The sequence below is a fragment of the Ursus americanus genome, chromosome 26 (assembly GCF_024610735.1).
Source record: "Ursus americanus isolate L20-20 chromosome 26, mUrsAme1.1.p, whole genome shotgun sequence".
NCBI classification, from domain to species: domain Eukaryota; kingdom Metazoa; phylum Chordata; class Mammalia; order Carnivora; family Ursidae; genus Ursus; species Ursus americanus.
Window position 1 is genome coordinate 20600383 of NC_142152.1, and position 18446 is coordinate 20618828.

Below are 18446 nucleotides of genomic sequence, written 5' to 3' on the forward strand. Positions count from 1 at the left end.
CTATATTTTTTTCATCACCAGCAGAAATTGACTTAAATTTTTTTTTTTTTAATGTGGAAATACAAAGGACTTAGAATATCCAAAGTAATCTTGAAAAAGACTTGAAAAAGACTTAGGGTACCCGACTTAAATACTATCATGTAAGCAAAACTGTGGCAAGTTGATCAGTGGAACAAAATAAAGAGTCCAGAATAGGCCTATATTTATATGGTGTTTTGACTTTAATCAAAGGGCCCAAAGTCCGATGGGGAAAGGAAACGTTTTCTTTTTAAAGAGATGATTTTATTCAGGCTATCGCAATAGCAGAAATGTTCATTGTTTTTTTTGTTTTGTTTTGCTTTCTGGGTCTTTGTTTTGTTTTTTTAGAGAGAGAAAGTGGGGGCAAGGGAGGGGCAGAGGGAGAGAGAATCTTAAGCAGGCTCCACACCCAGCATGGAGCCCAACACAGGGCTCAATCTCACGACCCTGAGATCAGGACCTGAGCCAAAATCAAGAGTCAGAGGCTCAACTGACTGAGCCACCCAGGCGCCCTGAAAGGAAATTCTTTTTAACAAATAGGGCTGGAACTGGATATTGTGCTTTTAAAAATGAGCCTCAGCCCCTATCTCCCAGAAAAATTAGAGATGATTCATAGTCATAAACATAAAAGCTATTACTATAAAACTTCTTGAGGAAAATCTAGGAAAATATCTTTGTGATTTTGGGCTTGGCAAAAGTTTTTAGACATGACACAGAAAGCAATACCCAAAAAGGAAAAAATGATAAGCTAGATTTCCTCAAAATTAAAAACTTTTGCTTATCATTGCATACTGTTAGAAAAGCGACTAGGCAAGCCATAGACTGAGTGAAGATACTCATCAGACAAAGGCCGGTATCTAGGAAATATAATGAGCTCCTCATCTGAAGAATTAGAAGACAATCGATCAACCCTTTCACAAACGGGTGAAATATTGGAACAGACACCACCAAAAGAAGGTGTGGGAGTAGCCGAAACGCTCTTGAACATGTGCTTAACAACATTAGTTATCAGAGAATTGCAAATTAAAATCATGAAATGCCACTAAACGTCCAGCAGAATGGCTAAAATTATATCACCGTGTTGTCCACTTTAAATGCCATATGATTTTGTCAGTTATAGCTCAGTAAAGCTGGGGAAAAGCCGAAGTGAGCAACAGCATCAAATGGTGAGGTTGTGGAGCTCATGGAACTCTGATAAGTTGTCATTGGCAGCATAACCTTGTACAAGCACTTGAGAAGGAGTCTGCCAGTTTGTTAGCCTAGAAAGCTCCATGCTGAGATCTTTACCCAGAAGGAATGAAAAACATAACCACAAAACGATTTGTACAAAACTGTTCATAGCAGCTTTATTCATAATCCCAAACTGGAAACAACGTAGGGGGTCCAATACCCGGAAAGTAGGTAAACTGTGGATTATTCATAGAGTGGACTAATCCTCAGCAATAAAAAGGCATAAATAGGGATACACACAACATGAATGAATCTCAAAAACATGCAGAATGAAAGGAGACTTACACAGAAGAGTTCATACTGTGTAATTCCATTTTTATGAAGTTCTAGAACAGGCAAACTTAAGTGATGAAGAAATTTAAGACCGTGGTCTATTTAGGAGTGTGAGGGAGGGATTGACTGGGAAGGGACATGAGAACTTTCTGAGGGGTAGTAACATTAGAGTTCATGTTATATATAGTTCTAGGCATTTGTCAAAACTCATCAGTGGGCATTTAATATTTGGATATTTCACTGTATATAGTGGTTAGCTCACCAAAAAACAAACAAAACAAAAACAAGACACCAAAAGCCCTGTAAAACAAATACTGAACTCTAGTGACTTAACGATATGCATGTTGAAGCATTTAGAAGTAAAGTGCACTGACCTCTATGTGTAACTTTGAAATGCTTTAAAAATTAGATGGATCGATGGATGAATAGAAGAAGGGATGGTTGGATATATGTGCTGAAACAAATATAGCAATATATTCATTGCAGGAACTAGGGTGTGGGTACTCCAAGAATTGCTGTACAATTCTTAAAACTTTTCTGTTTGTGTAAATACTTTCATAATAAAATGTTGGAAAAATAAAATGAGGTAGATGTAGCTAAAAGGTGTTGCATCTTATTTATAGGGAATTCAGTTGTTTATCCAAAAATATTCATGATATGTCAGCTGTGTGCTGGGCAGTCTCATGGGCATCTCTGATCCAGTGGTCAACAAGACAAGTATAGTCCTTACCCCCATAGAACCATAATTCTGTTTATCAGAAGAGTTTATCACGCTTTCTCCATCATTCCCTACCTCCATCCCTTGTACTACTTAGAATTCGTTGCTCTATTCATGGTTTCTTAGTTCACAATTGTTATTTTAAAGTGTTGGATTTGCGTCATTTTCTTTATTATTTAATTGGCTAGAAATCTTTTCACAACTGTGTGTGTTGGGGGTGGTGGTGGTGCAGTGTTTAGTTGTTGGGACGATGGTAAGCTGGATTTGAATTATTTTTAAAGTTTATTAATTTGCTTCTGGTTTCTGCCCCCATGTGTCAGGACCACCCTTTTCTTGGCCGAGTTTCCTGCTCTAGAGAGAAAGTTTCTAGATTTACTGTCCAGTTTATCCACTCAGAGATCCCTAAAACTCCTACAGAGACCAAAAGACACAGCCTTTCCATTATTGTCAAAGACTGAAAACTCCCAGAGAAATGAGGATGATTCCTTGACCTCAAAGGGAATACACTTTGAGTTCTAGGGAGTTCAATTCTCTGAGAGAATTCAGAGCCAACCAGTTAGATCTTAAGTTCTGAGTATACAGAGTCAGCTGCCTGCTTTCAGACACTGACATGGATACTTCTTTTCTGATCCAATGACCAAGATCCTGCTCTCTCTTTGCTGACCTAGTTACCTCTGCCTGTGCAGTACTTTGCCTGGTCCTTGTTTGGATTGGGCCTGATACCAATCACTTCCCTAACTTATGATTTATCTTACTTTAATGCCTAATGTAGCTGCTGCCATCACCTTCCCATCCCATTTCCCATTCATGACCTGATTGAACTTGGCTTTGTCCAGCATCTGATGCCTTCCCTTGTCTGTGCCTCTGACTCTAACTCTTGACCTGTACTTAACATCTGGAGAGGTCCTACCACCTCTGCCCACCTCCCCATGTAACTAAGTAGACTCTAAGAGAGGAGTTCCTCTTGTTGGAATGCTTGAGGCTCAAGGCCTTGGTAACTTTCCTAAGACACTTCCTGCACAAGTCTAGCTCTGTGCTACCACATTCACAGGTATCAGCCATTCCTCCCCTTGTCTGAACCTCTTTATTTATTAAATATTTATACATTAGATATTGCATTTATTGAACATTGTATACATTAGAAGAATATTTGTGTAAGTCTGAGTAAATTATAATGAGTAACAATAAAACAAACACCTCTAGCCACCACCCAGCTTAAGAATTAAAGTGATACCAGTGTCTCCCAGTCCTTCTAGGTATAAGGGATTAGATAGCACTTTATGGGCTCTGCAGTAAATAGTCAGCCAGTATGACTGGATACTTAAAAATACTTAAACACTGTCTTCAGATATATTTTTGTTCAGAACATTTAACAAATTCAGACAGGCCATTAGTGAAGTTTTAATGTAGATTCCAGTATTCCCATTTATCTGTCAAACCTTTTAGAATTCACTAGAGGTACCATATCTAGCCTGTTGTTGGTTACAGAATTCTGTCAAGCTTAGCTTTGGAATAAAGGAGAGAACTTTCGGAAGGCTGGAGCTACCATATTGTTTTTTTCCATAGACTAGCTGCTGACGGAGCACCAGAATTAAAGGTAGAGAGTATGAATTCAAAGGCCAAACTGCACGCTGCTCTCTATGAGAGGAAGCTCCTGTCTTTGGAGGTGCGAAAACGTCGACGACGGAGTGGCAGATTGAGGGCAATGAGGCCAAAATACCCAGGTACCTGCTGGTGAGCTTACGCCAAACTCCATTGTCCGTGTCTTGCCAGTCTGAGTTAATCAGCTTCTTAATGAATCAGAACCTTCCCAATCACATACACTTAATATTTTTGTACAGTCTTTTTCTCTGAAACTTAATTTCAAAAGGATTATAAGTTTTTAAACCTTCCATTCTGTAATATTTGTCCTGGAGAATAAGTGAAGCATACACGGTTTTGGCTTTTGCTCTTAGTTCAGCATCATGTAACTAGCTGATACTCTAGAAATACTTGACGTATAAAAATATAACAATATAAAGAAATACTTTAGCTCAAGTTTAATGGAATCCTGAGCGTTATTGTTCAGCTTTTTCATGATTAGGTATTAAATCTAGTTCATCCTTTGACATTGCTGAATGGTATAAATATTTTAACCATGAACAGGCAAGGAGAAATTCTTTATCTCCCAGATTCTCCCAATTTTAGGTCTATTTGTCACTGACAGACTGCCCCCCCCCCATTGTTGAGCACCTGTATCAGGCAGGTTAGTCACTAGGGTTTCATCGGTGAATAAAAAAGATATGGTCCTTGTCCTCACAGACCTTCCAAGCTGGTGAAAGAGAAAGATAATGAATAAATGTAGGATAGAAAGCTAGTCCCCTGTTCTTTGTACCTCCATAAAATGTACCCTTCTAAAAACCTCTAACACACTGTAGAGATTACCCAGATGTTTGCCCGAAGTTGTGAGAGAGCTATCGGTGTTATGCTGAGAAACTTGAAGGTGGGTTTTTAGAATGCTTTAGACTGGAGAGTGACGTGTATGCTGTTTGTTTTGTGCCTTTTTCGTGGTCTGACTTAGAGATGGGTTTTTACTAAAAAAGATGAAAGGAAGGTATTGGGAGAGAGGAAAATTTAATCCTTTTTTCAGCAACATTAGTGATTCTTCGCATTTAGTGATCACTCAGCCAGCTGAAATGAATGTTAAAACTGAGACAGAGAGTGAAGAGGAGGAAGAGGTCGCGTTAGACAATGAAGATGAAGAGCAGGAGGCTTCCCAGGAGGAATCCGCAGGGCCCCTTGGAGAAGATCAAGCCAAATACACCCCCTCATTGACTGTTATGGTAGAAAATTCACCCAAAGAAAATGCCATGAAAGTTTCTGAATGGAATAATACAGGTGAACAGTGCTGCAAAATTGAGACTCAGGAGCCAGAGCCTAAATTTAACCTGATGCAGATTCTGCAAGATAACGGCAATCTCAGGTATGTACCTTTGGTAATTATGATAGTAAAACCTGTTAACTTGTGTACCAGGTACTGTGCTGGTAGCTTGGCAGCCATTTTCCTTTTCTTACAGCAGTCCTGGGAGGTAATGACTGTGATTTTATTATTATTGTTACTATTAAGGAAACTGAGCCTTAGAGACGTTGTTTGTCCAAGTATAGAGCTGTGATCCAAACCCACGCCTCACTGGCCCAACAAGTACTTGTTGGGTTTGAGTGTCAGTCACTAAAAGCGCAGAGTTCAAGTGGCTCACAGTTTGGTGTAGGGATACTTACTGAGCGGGGGCCCCAATACAGACGAAGTGCTCTTAGGACACAGAGAAAGGACTGGTCTTGCCTGGGAAGGCTCGAGGGACATGAGGAAGGTGACAGTATTTGAACCAGGCTTGAGCTCATGAGCAAGATGTCAGGAGGGCTGAGAGGTGACAGGTGTGTGCAGGAGTACCAGTAGAGGGAATAAAGGCAGGGAGATGTGATGGTTCAGTCAGTCATTTAGCCCCTCAGCAGAGGGTTATTGAGCACATGCTCTGTGCAGGAATTGTGCTAGGCTATGTAGTTACATGGAGAGAAGGGTGCAGTAAGAGATAAGACAAAAAAAAAAAATGGATGTCATTTGATCATAAAGCGCTCTAAGAGGAGCTGGGACTGTATTTTCTAGATGAATAATTTTTAAGCAGATGAATGATATGGTCAGATCTTGATTTAGAAGGTAAATTCTGGGGGCATTGTGGGTCAGTGATTGATAAGAGGAGAATGAAAAGCAGAAAGGTGAGTTAGGGGCTGTCACAATAGTCCAGAGCCAGGAAGATGAAGGCCTTGACCAGAGCCATGGTTACCAGAATGGAGAGGATGGGATGGACTGAATGAAATTTGCAAGTTCAAATTGGCAGGCCTTGGTCTCTGTAGATTTAAGAACTCCAGAGAGGCTGGATTTCCCAAACTTAGCAACTTGGCGATGCCATCAGTCAATATAAGGAGCATAGGAGTTGGTTTCAAGATACAAATATGTTTCATTTGGGACACAGTGAGGTTGAAGGGCTTTGGGATGAAGTTGTTCAGTGAATAGGTGAAGATACAGCTTTGAAGGTCAGAGTTGAACAGAATTGGGCAGTTGATAATTGGGAACTTCAGAGTGGATGAGCTTGTCCAATTCACTTTAGTCCAGCAAGCACAGACAGGAGAAAAGGAGGAGAATTCAGCGCTGGGGAAAACCAGTGTTTAATAGTAAAGACACAGAAACTAGCAGTTAGAGAGGTAAGCATCAGCCTAGAAGTGTGGTAGAAGTTCCAGAATGAGAGTTCCAAGCTGTCGTCTGCCTCAGACAGCCCGAGAGAGCATGAAGAGTGAAAAGAGACTCCTGCATTTCTGACCTAGGGCCAGTTTGTGAGTTGTGAGAAATCGTGAGTTGTGGAAATAAGAAAGCAAGTGCACACCAACTTTTTCAGACGGTTTGGCAGTGAAAGGGAGGTGAGAACACATCAGTGAGAGCAAGCTAAGAGAAAAGGATTTTTTTTTTTTTTTTTTTTAAAGATGGGGATTCTGGAACTTATTTATAGACTAGGGGAAGGGTTTGATGGAAAGAGGATTAGGGGCACCTGGGTGGCTCAGTCGGTTAAGCGTCTGACTCTTGGTTTTGGCTCAGGTCATGATCTCAGGGTCATGAGATTGAGCCCTGCATCGGGCTCCCCACTTAGAGCACAGTCTGCTTGAGATTCTCTCTCTCTCTCCACCCTCCCCCTGCTCATGCTGTCTAAATAAATAAATAAATAGAATCATAAAAAAAAAAAAAAAGGAAAGAGGATTAGAGATGCAGAAATGGATATATTGATAAGAAGGGCCCTAAAGGAAGGTGGAAAGAGACCACTGGAGGGGTATCTCTTCCTGTAAGTCAGAAAGAAAGCACTATGGGGATGAATGCAGTAGCTAGAAGTGGAAGGGGAGGAAGGTTAGGTATTTGTGTATTTTGGCCTTTATTTTCTGTTAGAGGTCAGTTCTTATATTGCAAGGGTGGTGGGTAATATTGGGGGCTTAGGGGAGTGGGGAGATCGAGTTAAGGTCTGGAAGTGTCATGGAGAATGGCAGTAGTTCTGTTGAGCGGGGAGCACACCAAAGTGCTCACCAACGGACTGTGTGATCATGAGCTGCTCAGAGAGCTTCTCCACGCCTCAGTTTCCTTTTCCTTTAGGCCAAGGTATGGGGTTAGACAAATGTTTTTCAAACTGTGCTTTCTGGAGGGGAAAAAAGATTCCACTGAATTGAAATAGAACATTTGAAAACCACTGGACTATATTCTAAGGCCCTTTCCAGCAATAACATTCTACTTAGCTGTTGTAGAAATAAATTATTTCTTCATAAATCTCATGGATCTGACTTTCAATGAGTAAACTGTTGTAGTTGCCTGGTGTGTTAATGCAAATTAGTGGTTTTCAGACTCTGTTCCCTGGAGCTACCCATCATTCTGTGGGGCATCTCCGTGGCTACTGAGGGGTCTCAGGGAGGTCATGGCAAGGATTCGAGACTCTCGGCTCTAGCCTTTAGTTGTGTAATTTTCATACTGAGGATCCATATAAGCTTAATTTTTTAAAAATAGGGGATTTGGAGGTATAAATCATTCTGGTTTTCATTCTTTCATCTTTTTGGGTTTGTTTTAAATGACTAGCTGAGCAATGTGTACAGTATTTTAGGGCCAGTCTCAGAATGAACAACCCTGGGTCCTTTCAATAAGGTTTATATAAATGGAAAACTCAGTACTTGTTCATTTGATTTGTGGCAATGATTTGCAACAAAATAATGATTGAAATCTCAACTCCAAAATAATAATTCCCTTATCCAAAAGACCTTCATGTTTTAGCATTATGGGAATAATTAATAAAATCAGGTATTCTACTTTGGAGATGTATTTCTGCCTCATTCGATAGCAGGTGAATTTGTGGACCAAAATTAAGAATCTTTTTCGCTTATTTTGTCTTGAAAATAATCTATTGTGGAGGTAAGGCTTATGGGAGTGGTTGAGGGGAAAGTGACATGTGGTCTCCAGGTGAATAAGAATCTAAGTGTTGTCCTTGTTGAGAAACATTTGAAGATATAAATTTGTTTTTTCAAAATCATACTGTACTCCCATAAACTGTCCCCATTAGTAAAAAAGATACAGCCTGACTTACATTTTACGCTCTGAAGATCTTCTGTATTAAACCTTCAAGAGCAAATCTACTTCTTAACCTAACTCCCCTCCCCTTCAGTCCCTCCACCACATACGTAGAAGTTAGACCTAGACCTAGATGTCCACTTGACTCTGGACAAGTCCTTCATCCTAACTTTGGAGGAACAGTGAGTAGAAAGCATTCAGTGATTGCATGTGTGAGGATTGTAAACAAAGTTTGTGTTGGGCCCTAATCTTCGCTGATGTAATTTTGGCTGGAGTGTCAGAAGGCCGATCAGCTGAAGTAACCAAAATCTCTCCTGAAGGAAAACAGATCTGCTACAATTAGCAGCTGAAGTGAAAATCGTCAATGTGTCTCTGGTATTTCTGTCTTCTAAACCATAGCTTGAACAGATTTCCTTATTTCCAACCTAGACCACCAAGCAGAAACCCGCTGGGGTTTTCAGTGATGTCGCTGAGGTGCTTTTTACTATATGTAAAGATTTCTTTTTCCCACTGAACATCTGGGCTCGTCCCAGCCTGTCAGTTCATCTATGCCAAACTCTGTTGGACCTCACTCATTTGTTCTGGGCTCCAGCCATTCCTGTCTTGTAGTTGAGAAAAGCATGACCTTAAAATTTGGTCTCAAAAGTTCCTTTGTAGGATTTATCTCTTTCCTGCTTCGGAGGCCTTTGCACACCAGAAATATTAGTTGCCATAGCAAAAGCATACTTTTGCACCAACTGATAAGTACATAAGGGCCTCCAACGCAGAAAAACCTTTCTACGTTAATGTAAACGTTCTTGTGAAGATTCAGTACTTTTCCTGGCCGTTTCCCACAAGAAAGTTGCTAGAAAGTTCAGAGATAAGGTATAAGAGTAGGAAACCTGATTTCCTATTCTTGTTTGATTTTTTTCTCCCATGTTAATAATGAGAAAATACATAGGATTCTTTAATAGAAAAAAGAAATCTCAGGTACTCCGTGGAAGGGATCTTTAGTCAGTGACTGATGATGGGCTTCGTTTTTCTTAGCCATCCTAGTAGGAGGATCCTCACAGTGCACTTTGACTGAGGCAAGTACACATCTGGTAGGCTTACCATTCTGTCTCGTAACGGTATGTTGTTTTGGATTTCTATAGCAAAGTGCAGGCCCGAATAGCATTCTCTGCCTATCTCCAGCATGTTCAAATTCGCCTGATGAAAGACAGTGGAGGTCAAACGTTCAATGCCAGTTGGGCTGCCAAAGAGGATGAACAGATGGTGAGGCTCTTCTTGTTGGAACCTTTTTACTTTCCCTGTTTCTTTTCTTCTTTGTCGTTGTCATCGTCTCCTCCTCCTCCTCCTCCTCCTTCTCCTCCTCCTCTTCTTCCTCTTCTTTTTTTCCCAAATAGGGTAAAGAGCAATATAGTCTTCTGGTGAAAGAGTTGGTCCACACGATAGTTTATAGATTTCTCTTACTTTAATGTGAAGTAAATCTTTGATCTGGGGCCATGTTCATCACACTGTGTTGAGGGCATCAGTTTATTTCATCCTAAAAATGGAAATTGATTGCTCATTAGATGTCAGGCCCCGTGCAAAGCCCTCAAAAAGAAGAACAATTTAGAGCTCTCTAACTCTTCAGTTTTCCCATTGTGTTAATTCTGACGTGGACGCTGTCATCCCCATTAACGTTGCATTAACTCTGACGTGGACGCTGTCATCCCCATTAACGTTGCATTAACTCTGACGTAGACGCTGTCATCCCCATTAACGTTGCATTAACTCTGACGTAGACGCTGTCATCCCCATTAACGTTGCATTAACTCTGACGTAGACGCTGTCATCCCCATTAACGTTGCATTAACTCTGACCTAGACGCTGTCATCCCCATTAACGTTGCATTAACTCTGACGTAGACGCTGCCATCCCCATTAACATTGCATTAACTCTGACGTGGACGCTGTCATCCCCATTAACGTTGCATTAACTCTGACGTAGACGCTGCCATCCCCATTAACATTGCATTAACTCTGACGTGGACGCTGTCATCCCCATTAACGTTGCATTAACTCTGACGTGGACGCTGTCATCCCCATTAACGTTGCATTAACTCTGACGTGGACGCCGTCATCCCCATTAACGTTGCATTAACTCTGACGTGGACGCCGTCATCCCCATTAACGTTGCATTAACTCTGACGTGGACGCCGTCATCCCCATTAACGTTGCATTAACTCTGACGTAGACGCTGCCATCCCCATTAACGTTGCATTAACTCTGACGTGGACGCTGTCATCCCCATTAACGTTGCATTAACTCTGACGTGGACGCTGTCATCCCCATTAACGTTGCATTAACTCTGACGTAGATGCTGTCATCCCCATTTTGTAGCTGAGGCAACAAAGACCTAGAACAGGGATGTAATTTGCCTCTTGTCCCACAGGCTGTGTGTGGTGATACTGGAACTTGAACGCACAGGTTACAATTATACATTATTTGCTCTTTCGTTGTTTCCGTGCATCACAAGGCATTTGTTTTCTGTCCGGAGGGTGTCACATTAACCCTGTGAAAGTCAACACTTTATCATAGCCTCTCTGAGATTGTACCATCCTTCATTTTAACATTATTTCTCCACTAGTTGAAATTTTATGAAGTTCTTATTAGACGACTCTAAACAAACTGTATAATAATTTGCTGTGTATCAGTCATTTGAACATGTCTAGGATTTAGTATTCTAGCAAGGTTTTTCTTTTTGAATTGGAATGACAGGGAACTTCATGCTCCTTGGTAAGGTCAACGCTTATGGAAGAAGCCACAGCCCTTCTATAGCCTTTTGACCACCAGGTTCTGTCACCCCCAAGAGAGGGACCTTTAAGTCTGAGAAAGCTGCATCCTTTGTGCAACTCAGTGGTGACCCTACGATAATTTTCAGTTCTCCACATACAAGAGGCATACGATATGCCAGGCTTATTATAAAAACATGATGGAAATCCCAGAAAACAACTTGTGAATTTAAAGTAGCCAATACAACCCAGAGATAAAACCTTGTGTGTTGTGAATAATCCTTCAACCATCAGTGGAAAATGTTAGCTCTGCTCTTTCCAAGTGGAAAATTGAAACTGCCTTTTGAGAGTCAGTTTGTCTGCTCCACTGTGAAAAAATAATGTTTTAATGTAACAGTTTAAACCACCCTATAGTAAAGACAGCAGAGTAGAACCGTGAAATCCAGCCTCTGGTTATGACGCTATTTCTTCATGCTGGAGTAAATTGGCAACAAAAGACAATGAACCAAAATCAAATTCAAGGAATGAAAAAAGAGCTCTGAATAGAATAAACCCTGCAGGCGCTGGCTTGGAACTCACACAGCTTTTCGAGGGGGGTTTTACGAGACTACTTGGGATCATCACTGCAACACTTAATACCAGTTCTGTGCGTTCCTGTTTGAAAATCTAGCTAGAGAGCAAACCCTAACCCGTTTCCTGATGATTGTGGTGGTCTTGTTGACGAGGAAGGTAGGGGTCGAATTGTCTTCTCTGCCTCAGGTTAGGGTTAGAGATTCTTTATCACATAACTCACGGGAGGCGCATCAATAGAAGGTCCTCAAATCTATCAGTTTTATCACGTTGTGGGGGAGTGGGGAGGGAAGAAACAATTCTCTTTAAGGCCCTTGGTCTCACAAAATCTCTCTTGGAAGCATTTGTCATACTGTGAATGATCTGATTGGTGTCTACTCAGATTTCCAAATCCTTTGCCCCATGCCAAGTGAGATGTACTCTTTGTACCCTTTAATGACTTTCCTCTCAGCTCCCCCCCCACGAACCCCCTTCCCCATGGGGAAGGAAAAAAGAAACCACCACCCCTCACACATAGAGTATTGGTTCTTTCTTTTTCTTTATCACTAAACTTTTTTAAATGAGTGGCTTCTATTCTTTATTACCCGTGCTCTTCTTAGCCTCTTCCTTCTATTCCCTTTCCTGTGCTGAAAGTGTTCTCTTGAAGTTATCTCACAATGGAAATAATGGCCTTGTCTTGGTCCTGGTCCTTTTCAGCTCTGGTCTCTTGGAAGCTTTTGCCACAGAGCTTTTAACTCCCTTGGCTTCCATTGCCACTCTTTCTCCTTGGGTTTTTGGGTAAATTTCTGGTGTTTCTACCATGGGTTTTTTGTTTTTGTTTTTCTGATTCTTCCTCCTTTTTCCTGTCTCTAAGTATGAATATTTCTGTGTTCTTTCTCTTCCTTCTCACCTTTGATGATTTCATCCATGGTTTTAATTTCCACTGTCTGTCCTTGAAAACTACTTTCCCTAAGTAGCTTTCTCTGATCACCCTATCAGAAGTGATATCTACACTTTGAATTATTATAGTACTATTTGCATGTGAGTTGTGGCACTTTTACAGTTACTTCTTTAATATATATTTATTTGCATATGTATTTATTTTGATTTTCTGATTGCCAGCTTATTGAGGAAAGAGTAAGTTTCTTTTGTTTTGTCTTTCTGTATCCTCCTTATACCTCATGTTTTTGCTCTGGGTCTTACTTGTTGAAATGTATCATGTACCTGTTCTTATATCTCTGTTGGTTAAACCCTTCGTAGCCTGTCTTCTGTTGCTTAGTACAATCCCTGCTTTTTTTTCCCTGATGACTCTTAATAGGAGTTAGTGGTTCGCTTCCTTAAACGAGCGTCCAGTAACCTCCAGCACTCACTGAGGATGGTATTACCCAGTCGACGCTTGGCACTTCTGGAACGCAGAAGAATCTTGGCCCACCAACTGGGTGATTTTATTATTGTGTATAACAAGGTAGGTGGTTTATTTCTTACTCTTGTGTTTTAGATTGCCATACACTACGAGCAGCAGGCTAGAGGCCTGTGTCCAGCTGGGTGGAGAGGTCCTTCTCTTTTCTAGTGTTGTCAGCCCTTGTGTGTAACTGTTACAGGGAGCTGGACCTCGCTCCTTAACCTAGCTGGCCTGAAAAGCTACTTATTACTTCTGAAAGCCCAGTGGCCATAGTTAATGCTTATCAAAAAGCATATTCCCTTTGCGTGCTATTGTATCTCAGATGAATCCTGGACTATGTGAATTTGCATTGTCATTATTATGCCTGTAGACAGTGGTGAATTGACTATTTGAGAGCAAATTAACTTGTGGATTTAATAGAATGATGTAATCTTCTTTCCTGAGAGAGTTATACTTTGTATTTGAGACCATCTTAAACAGTGACATCATGTTATACCCACACCAGGAAATACACTACTTAGAATATTTTACAAAGCACCTGATATCCAAAGGGTCTTAGAATGCTTTGGAAATACCAGTATTTGGGAGAAAAAAGTATGGTCATTTTGCGAAGGGAAAACTGAGACATGGAAATTTAAATGGCATTTGTAAAGATGTGTGGAATGATTAGTAGAATATCGATATACCGAATCGATAGCTACAATTTAGTCTAGACCTGTTGAGAATTTGGTATGTCTTGTATAAGTGAAGAATTTACTCAGTTTGGTTGCTGGTATAGGAGTACCTTCCAAGACCTATCTTTCCTCTCCCTAATTCTAACAAAATACAGTATCTCTGTTGTCATACTGTTAAAGCTGCAAGTGTGAGCACAGATGTTATTAAGCTACTATAATGTTCTTTTTGAATGGGTTATGTGGGCAGAAAGCATGATAAAAATTTACATTTATTCTGTAACTTTTATTTGGAAATTCCAAAATGTTTTATGAAATAATGACAGAGAATAATGTATCAAATTTATAGGTGGCAAAAGTACATGGAGGAAGTAAGTATCTTTACTATAAAGACAAATTAGCCCAATGGTAATGAAACCAGATGATGAAGTGTGCATTTATCAGGAGTCCGTTTTATCTTATTGTTTTCCTGTGTGGGTTGGGAACTGGGTAGGAAACAGAACAGATGGCTGAAAAGAAATCAAAGAAGAAACTTGAAGAAGAAGAGGAAGATGGGGTGAATACAGAAAGCTTTCAGGAGTTCATCAGGGAAGCAAGGTAGAAGATACTCTTGATTAATAAAAACTCTCTTATTCTATCTGCCATACTGTCCCATTCAGTTCTCAATATTTCCTTGTTTCTAACATATAGATGTGAGTAAAATCACTCTCAGAATGAGAAAAAGAGTTTCATAGGCCTGGCCTCTCCATATCTCAGCCAATTATGTTGTTGTTGTCATGGTTTCAGTTATCAAAACACTGCTGCTGGGTATCTGGGCTGTATTTCTAGACAGCCTTCAAAGTACACCCCACTTGAAATGCTGAGAGAGCCCTTTGGAAAGTTGAAGTTAGAGGCTTCCAGTGTTTACTGGATCTGAATTTATCCCTGACCTACTGATGCAGTAGTGATGACCAAATTTTGCCTACATTGAGTGGGTTGAGGAATTGGCACTTTCTCAGCACTGTGAGGGTTACGCCTAATTTATATAAAATAGAACAAGTCCTTCATGGGTAGAATTAGCCTTTAAGGATTGAAAATCTCAGCATTCAGCTCTATCTTGATATAAATCAGTCAGACCATTTTGTCCATTTACAGTATATTTCCAAAGGAAAGAGTAACAAAGGCATTTCATTTAAAATTTTGTAAGACTCATACTGGAGGGCCTTTTTCTAAAACAGAGAGTCATACAGAAGTACTCAGTAAAGGATAAAACATCTGTATAATCCCGTTAATTAGTCTTCAACCATCAAAGTCACTGTGGGGAGAAAAGCAGGAGAATATCGATTATCTGCTGGTTTATGAAGTTAAATCAGGTGGTGGGTTATCAGTCGCCAAGATAATATGATCTGTGTTTAAGACTTTGTACAGACCTAAGTATAGCCTCACTATCATGTGCTTAAAAACACACAAGAAGCAAACACATCATTTTGTTGGAGTTTATAGTAGTGTAATGTTATTTTGTTGACATTCTTGGGTCTTGAGTTATATGATTGATAATCAAGTATAGAAACAAAGCAAGAAATGATTTCTCATATCAACATTATAAAAATAGGAAAGAAAAACTAGAGTATGTTCAGAAAATGACTCTACTTTAAAAGTTAAAGGATTAATATTCAGTTCCTCCTAGGGATCTTCAAGATCCTTACAATATAAAAAAAAGAAAAGAAAAGCCACTTTTTTTGAAAAGTGATGTGTATTCCCTTACCAGGCCTAAGATGCTAAAAATGAATTACTGGTACTAAAACAAATTATATCGAGTTAGAAATAAAATATGCTGGAACGTATTTATTACCGTGTACATTAAGTAATGATTGTTGGAAATTTCTTCTAGCATCGGCTTGTTTATTACGTTGGGGGTGGTACATGGATACTTCCATGGAAGTTGGTAAATCCAGATCCCTGCAGGAGGCAGGCAAGGAAACACAGATTATGAAGTGGGCAAAGGTTAAGAGAGGAGGCATCAAGCAGTTTGTATTGTGACCAGCCTTTCCCTTGCCCTTTCTGTGAAGGGCCAGATAAAACCCACAGACAGGCAGAGGCAATACCCATTTGTAACCTCAACTGCATGTGGATCTTTAATAGGTACTTGAGGTGCTTACTCTGTGGCACTTCACTACTCTGGAGACCGTGGGGTTTGCTCTGAGATTCATAGAAGCGGTTTCCTAGGTTGTCATTACAGCGTGTTCTGAAGATGGGATCTAGGTTCTTTGTGATAATGCAGGAATATTTTGCCTTTTTAAAGGCCGCTCATCTGGAATACAGCCCGGCTCCAGGAAAAAAATGCGGAAGGCCGTTGAGAACCTCCCACAGGTGTTAAAAAATCCATGCATAATATGTTTACTGGAAGAATCCTGTGGGCCTTCATCACATTCCTTATACTTTCCATTTTGTGGATGTTCATAAAGGGCATGTAATTTCAATATCTGAAATGTCCTAGAACCATCTAGTTCAGTCTCCTTCATCGTATAGATGGTTAGGCAACTCTTCCATCGTCACCCTGGTAGGTCTCCTTATTTCTGACATAGGTAAGTAAAATGACAAGTGGCTCCTTTAAGGAATACACTTTAGTTATCTGGAAGTGGGCTGGGCAAACTGTGAAGGGCCCAGTAATAAGTATTTCAGACTTTGTAGGATACCTGTGGTCTTCATAGCATATTCTTCTCTAAAAAGATAAAAACCAGTTTTTTAGCAGGGAGCTGTACAAGAACACGTTGCTCGTCAGCTCGTCAGGTTTGACCCCCTAAAGTCTGTAGTTTGTTGACCTCTGATGTAGAACATGGCTGTCCAATAGAACTTTGTGTTGTAGCTACTGAGCATGTGAAATGTGGCTAGTCTAACTGAGGAGAATCTTTAAATGTACTTAATTGTAATCCATTTAAATTTAAATCAGCATATATGCCTCCTGCTTACCGTATTGGACAGTGCATCTCGAAAATTCACTTTGGGATGAAGAAAGCCTCATCGTGCTTTAATTTTTTTAGACTGCTTTGTTTGTATTCCTATTTAACCATCTATTAATAGGGAGTTTTCGGCTTGTACTTTTCATTTTCCCCTTCTCCAGCTGACTCCATTTCCAGACTAAAATCTGGTGGAAAGATTTTCCAGAACAGCTTCCTGTTCTGACCATACTCTCTCTCCTCGTTTCAGTGAGGCTGAGCTGGAGGAGGTGTTGACTTTTTATACCCAAAAAAACAAGTCTGCAAGTGTCTTCCTGGGGACTCACTCAAAAAGTTCTAAAAACAGCAACAGTTATTCTGATAGCGGGGCAAAGGGTGGTAAGTATGATGGTTTATTAATGAAAAATAAGAAGAACAAGTGAAAAAATGAGACATGCCAAAGAGAGTCAAGAATCATGTGCTGTGTGGGGCGCCTGGGTGTCACAGTGGTTAAGCGTCTGCCTTCGGCTCAGGGCGTGATCCCGGCGTTATGGGATCGAGCCCCACATCAGGCTCCTCTGCTGTGAGCCTGCTTCTTCCTCTCCCACTCCCCCTACTTGTGTTCCCTCTCTCGCTGGCTGTCTCTATCTCTGTCGAATAAATAAATAAAATCTTAAAAAAAAAAAAAAAAGAATCATGTGCTGTGTAAGCACTAACGGACACCAAGATGGTGAAATTTTGCAGTGTGGGGGTCGGGGCTGAGGCGGCATTCCATTTTTGTCCTCAAAACAAGAGGGACGTAGTCTGATTTTTTTTTTTTTCGCGAAAATTAACAGCAGAGAGCTTTTCAAGACAAGCTAATAATAGCTAACGTTTAAGGGAGTGCTCATATTACTGTAATCTGCTGGACGTGATCTAATTTTTTTTACTTTTAAAAACCATATGGAGTGGGTGCTATTATTCAGCTTCTTTACAGATGAGAAAACAGAAGCTGAAAGAGACCAAGTAACTTGCTCAAGGGTCCCCTTCACGGTACAGTGTGACAGGAATTTGAATCTTCGTCTGCCCCACTCAAAACTTGTGCTCTTAATCTATGCTCTTCTGCCTTTCCTAATGGTTATTTCCCATTCTTTTTAAGTTTTTTGCTTCCTCTGGCTTGGCAGCATCGGCATTTGGGGTAGAAGAATTATTTGCTGGGTGGGATTATTCCATACCTGGTGGGATGTCTAATATCCTTAGTCCCACATCCTTAATGCCTTTAGCTTTCTGCAGTCACCCTGATAGCCCAGAATGTTCCCCTGCATTTCTAAAAGAGCTCACTGCGGGGGATCTCTGTGTTTGGGGATTTTGGAATTAATGTGGACTGAACTCTCTAACTCATGTCCTGTGATCAAAAAATAGCAGTGATGTTCTGTTATACACAAAGCTCTGTGCCTTAGAGTAAGATTCATTTGAAATATAAATGGGAAGTGTAAAGTGTAGGAAATCTACACCAATTCCGTTGGTATGCTAAGCACTAAATTCAAAGACCGAGACTCGTTCCCTGCTGTTAAGACTACCACAGTGAGGGTAATTGGTCATTTAAAATGTGGAGTGAGTTTTCCCAACGAAACAGTGTTAATGTTTTAAAAACTGTTTCGGTTCAGAGGCTAGTCTACAAAAGCCTATTTATATTGAGCTCACTGTATAAGTGAATGATATTTCTAGAAGTTCCCTGCCCAGCCCTCTTCTTTGAGTAGTCTTAGCTTATCTAAGCTCTGAAGCTAGTTGATTCATCTGTTTATTCAT

At 40.4% G+C, this 18446-nt stretch overlaps 1 protein-coding gene across 19 annotated transcripts in view; it reads left to right on the forward strand.

Annotated features, from left to right (window-relative positions):
- TTLL5 (tubulin tyrosine ligase like 5) overlaps positions 1–18446 on the forward strand; it is a 276284-nt gene that overhangs the window by 91907 nt on the left and 165931 nt on the right. For all 19 annotated transcript variants that reach the window (XR_015721823.1, XM_045807764.2, XM_045807766.2 and 16 more), the window contains 6 exons: positions 3806–3963; positions 4895–5201; positions 9500–9620; positions 12989–13135; positions 14237–14340; positions 16930–17057. Coding sequence is in view for 18 of the 19 variants with exons in the window: in XM_045807764.2 (XP_045663720.2) it covers positions 3806–3963; positions 4895–5201; positions 9500–9620; positions 12989–13135; positions 14237–14340; positions 16930–17057 (965 nt within the window). In the remaining variant the exon portion in view is untranslated. The remainder of the gene's footprint in view (positions 1–3805; positions 3964–4894; positions 5202–9499; positions 9621–12988; positions 13136–14236; positions 14341–16929; positions 17058–18446) is intronic.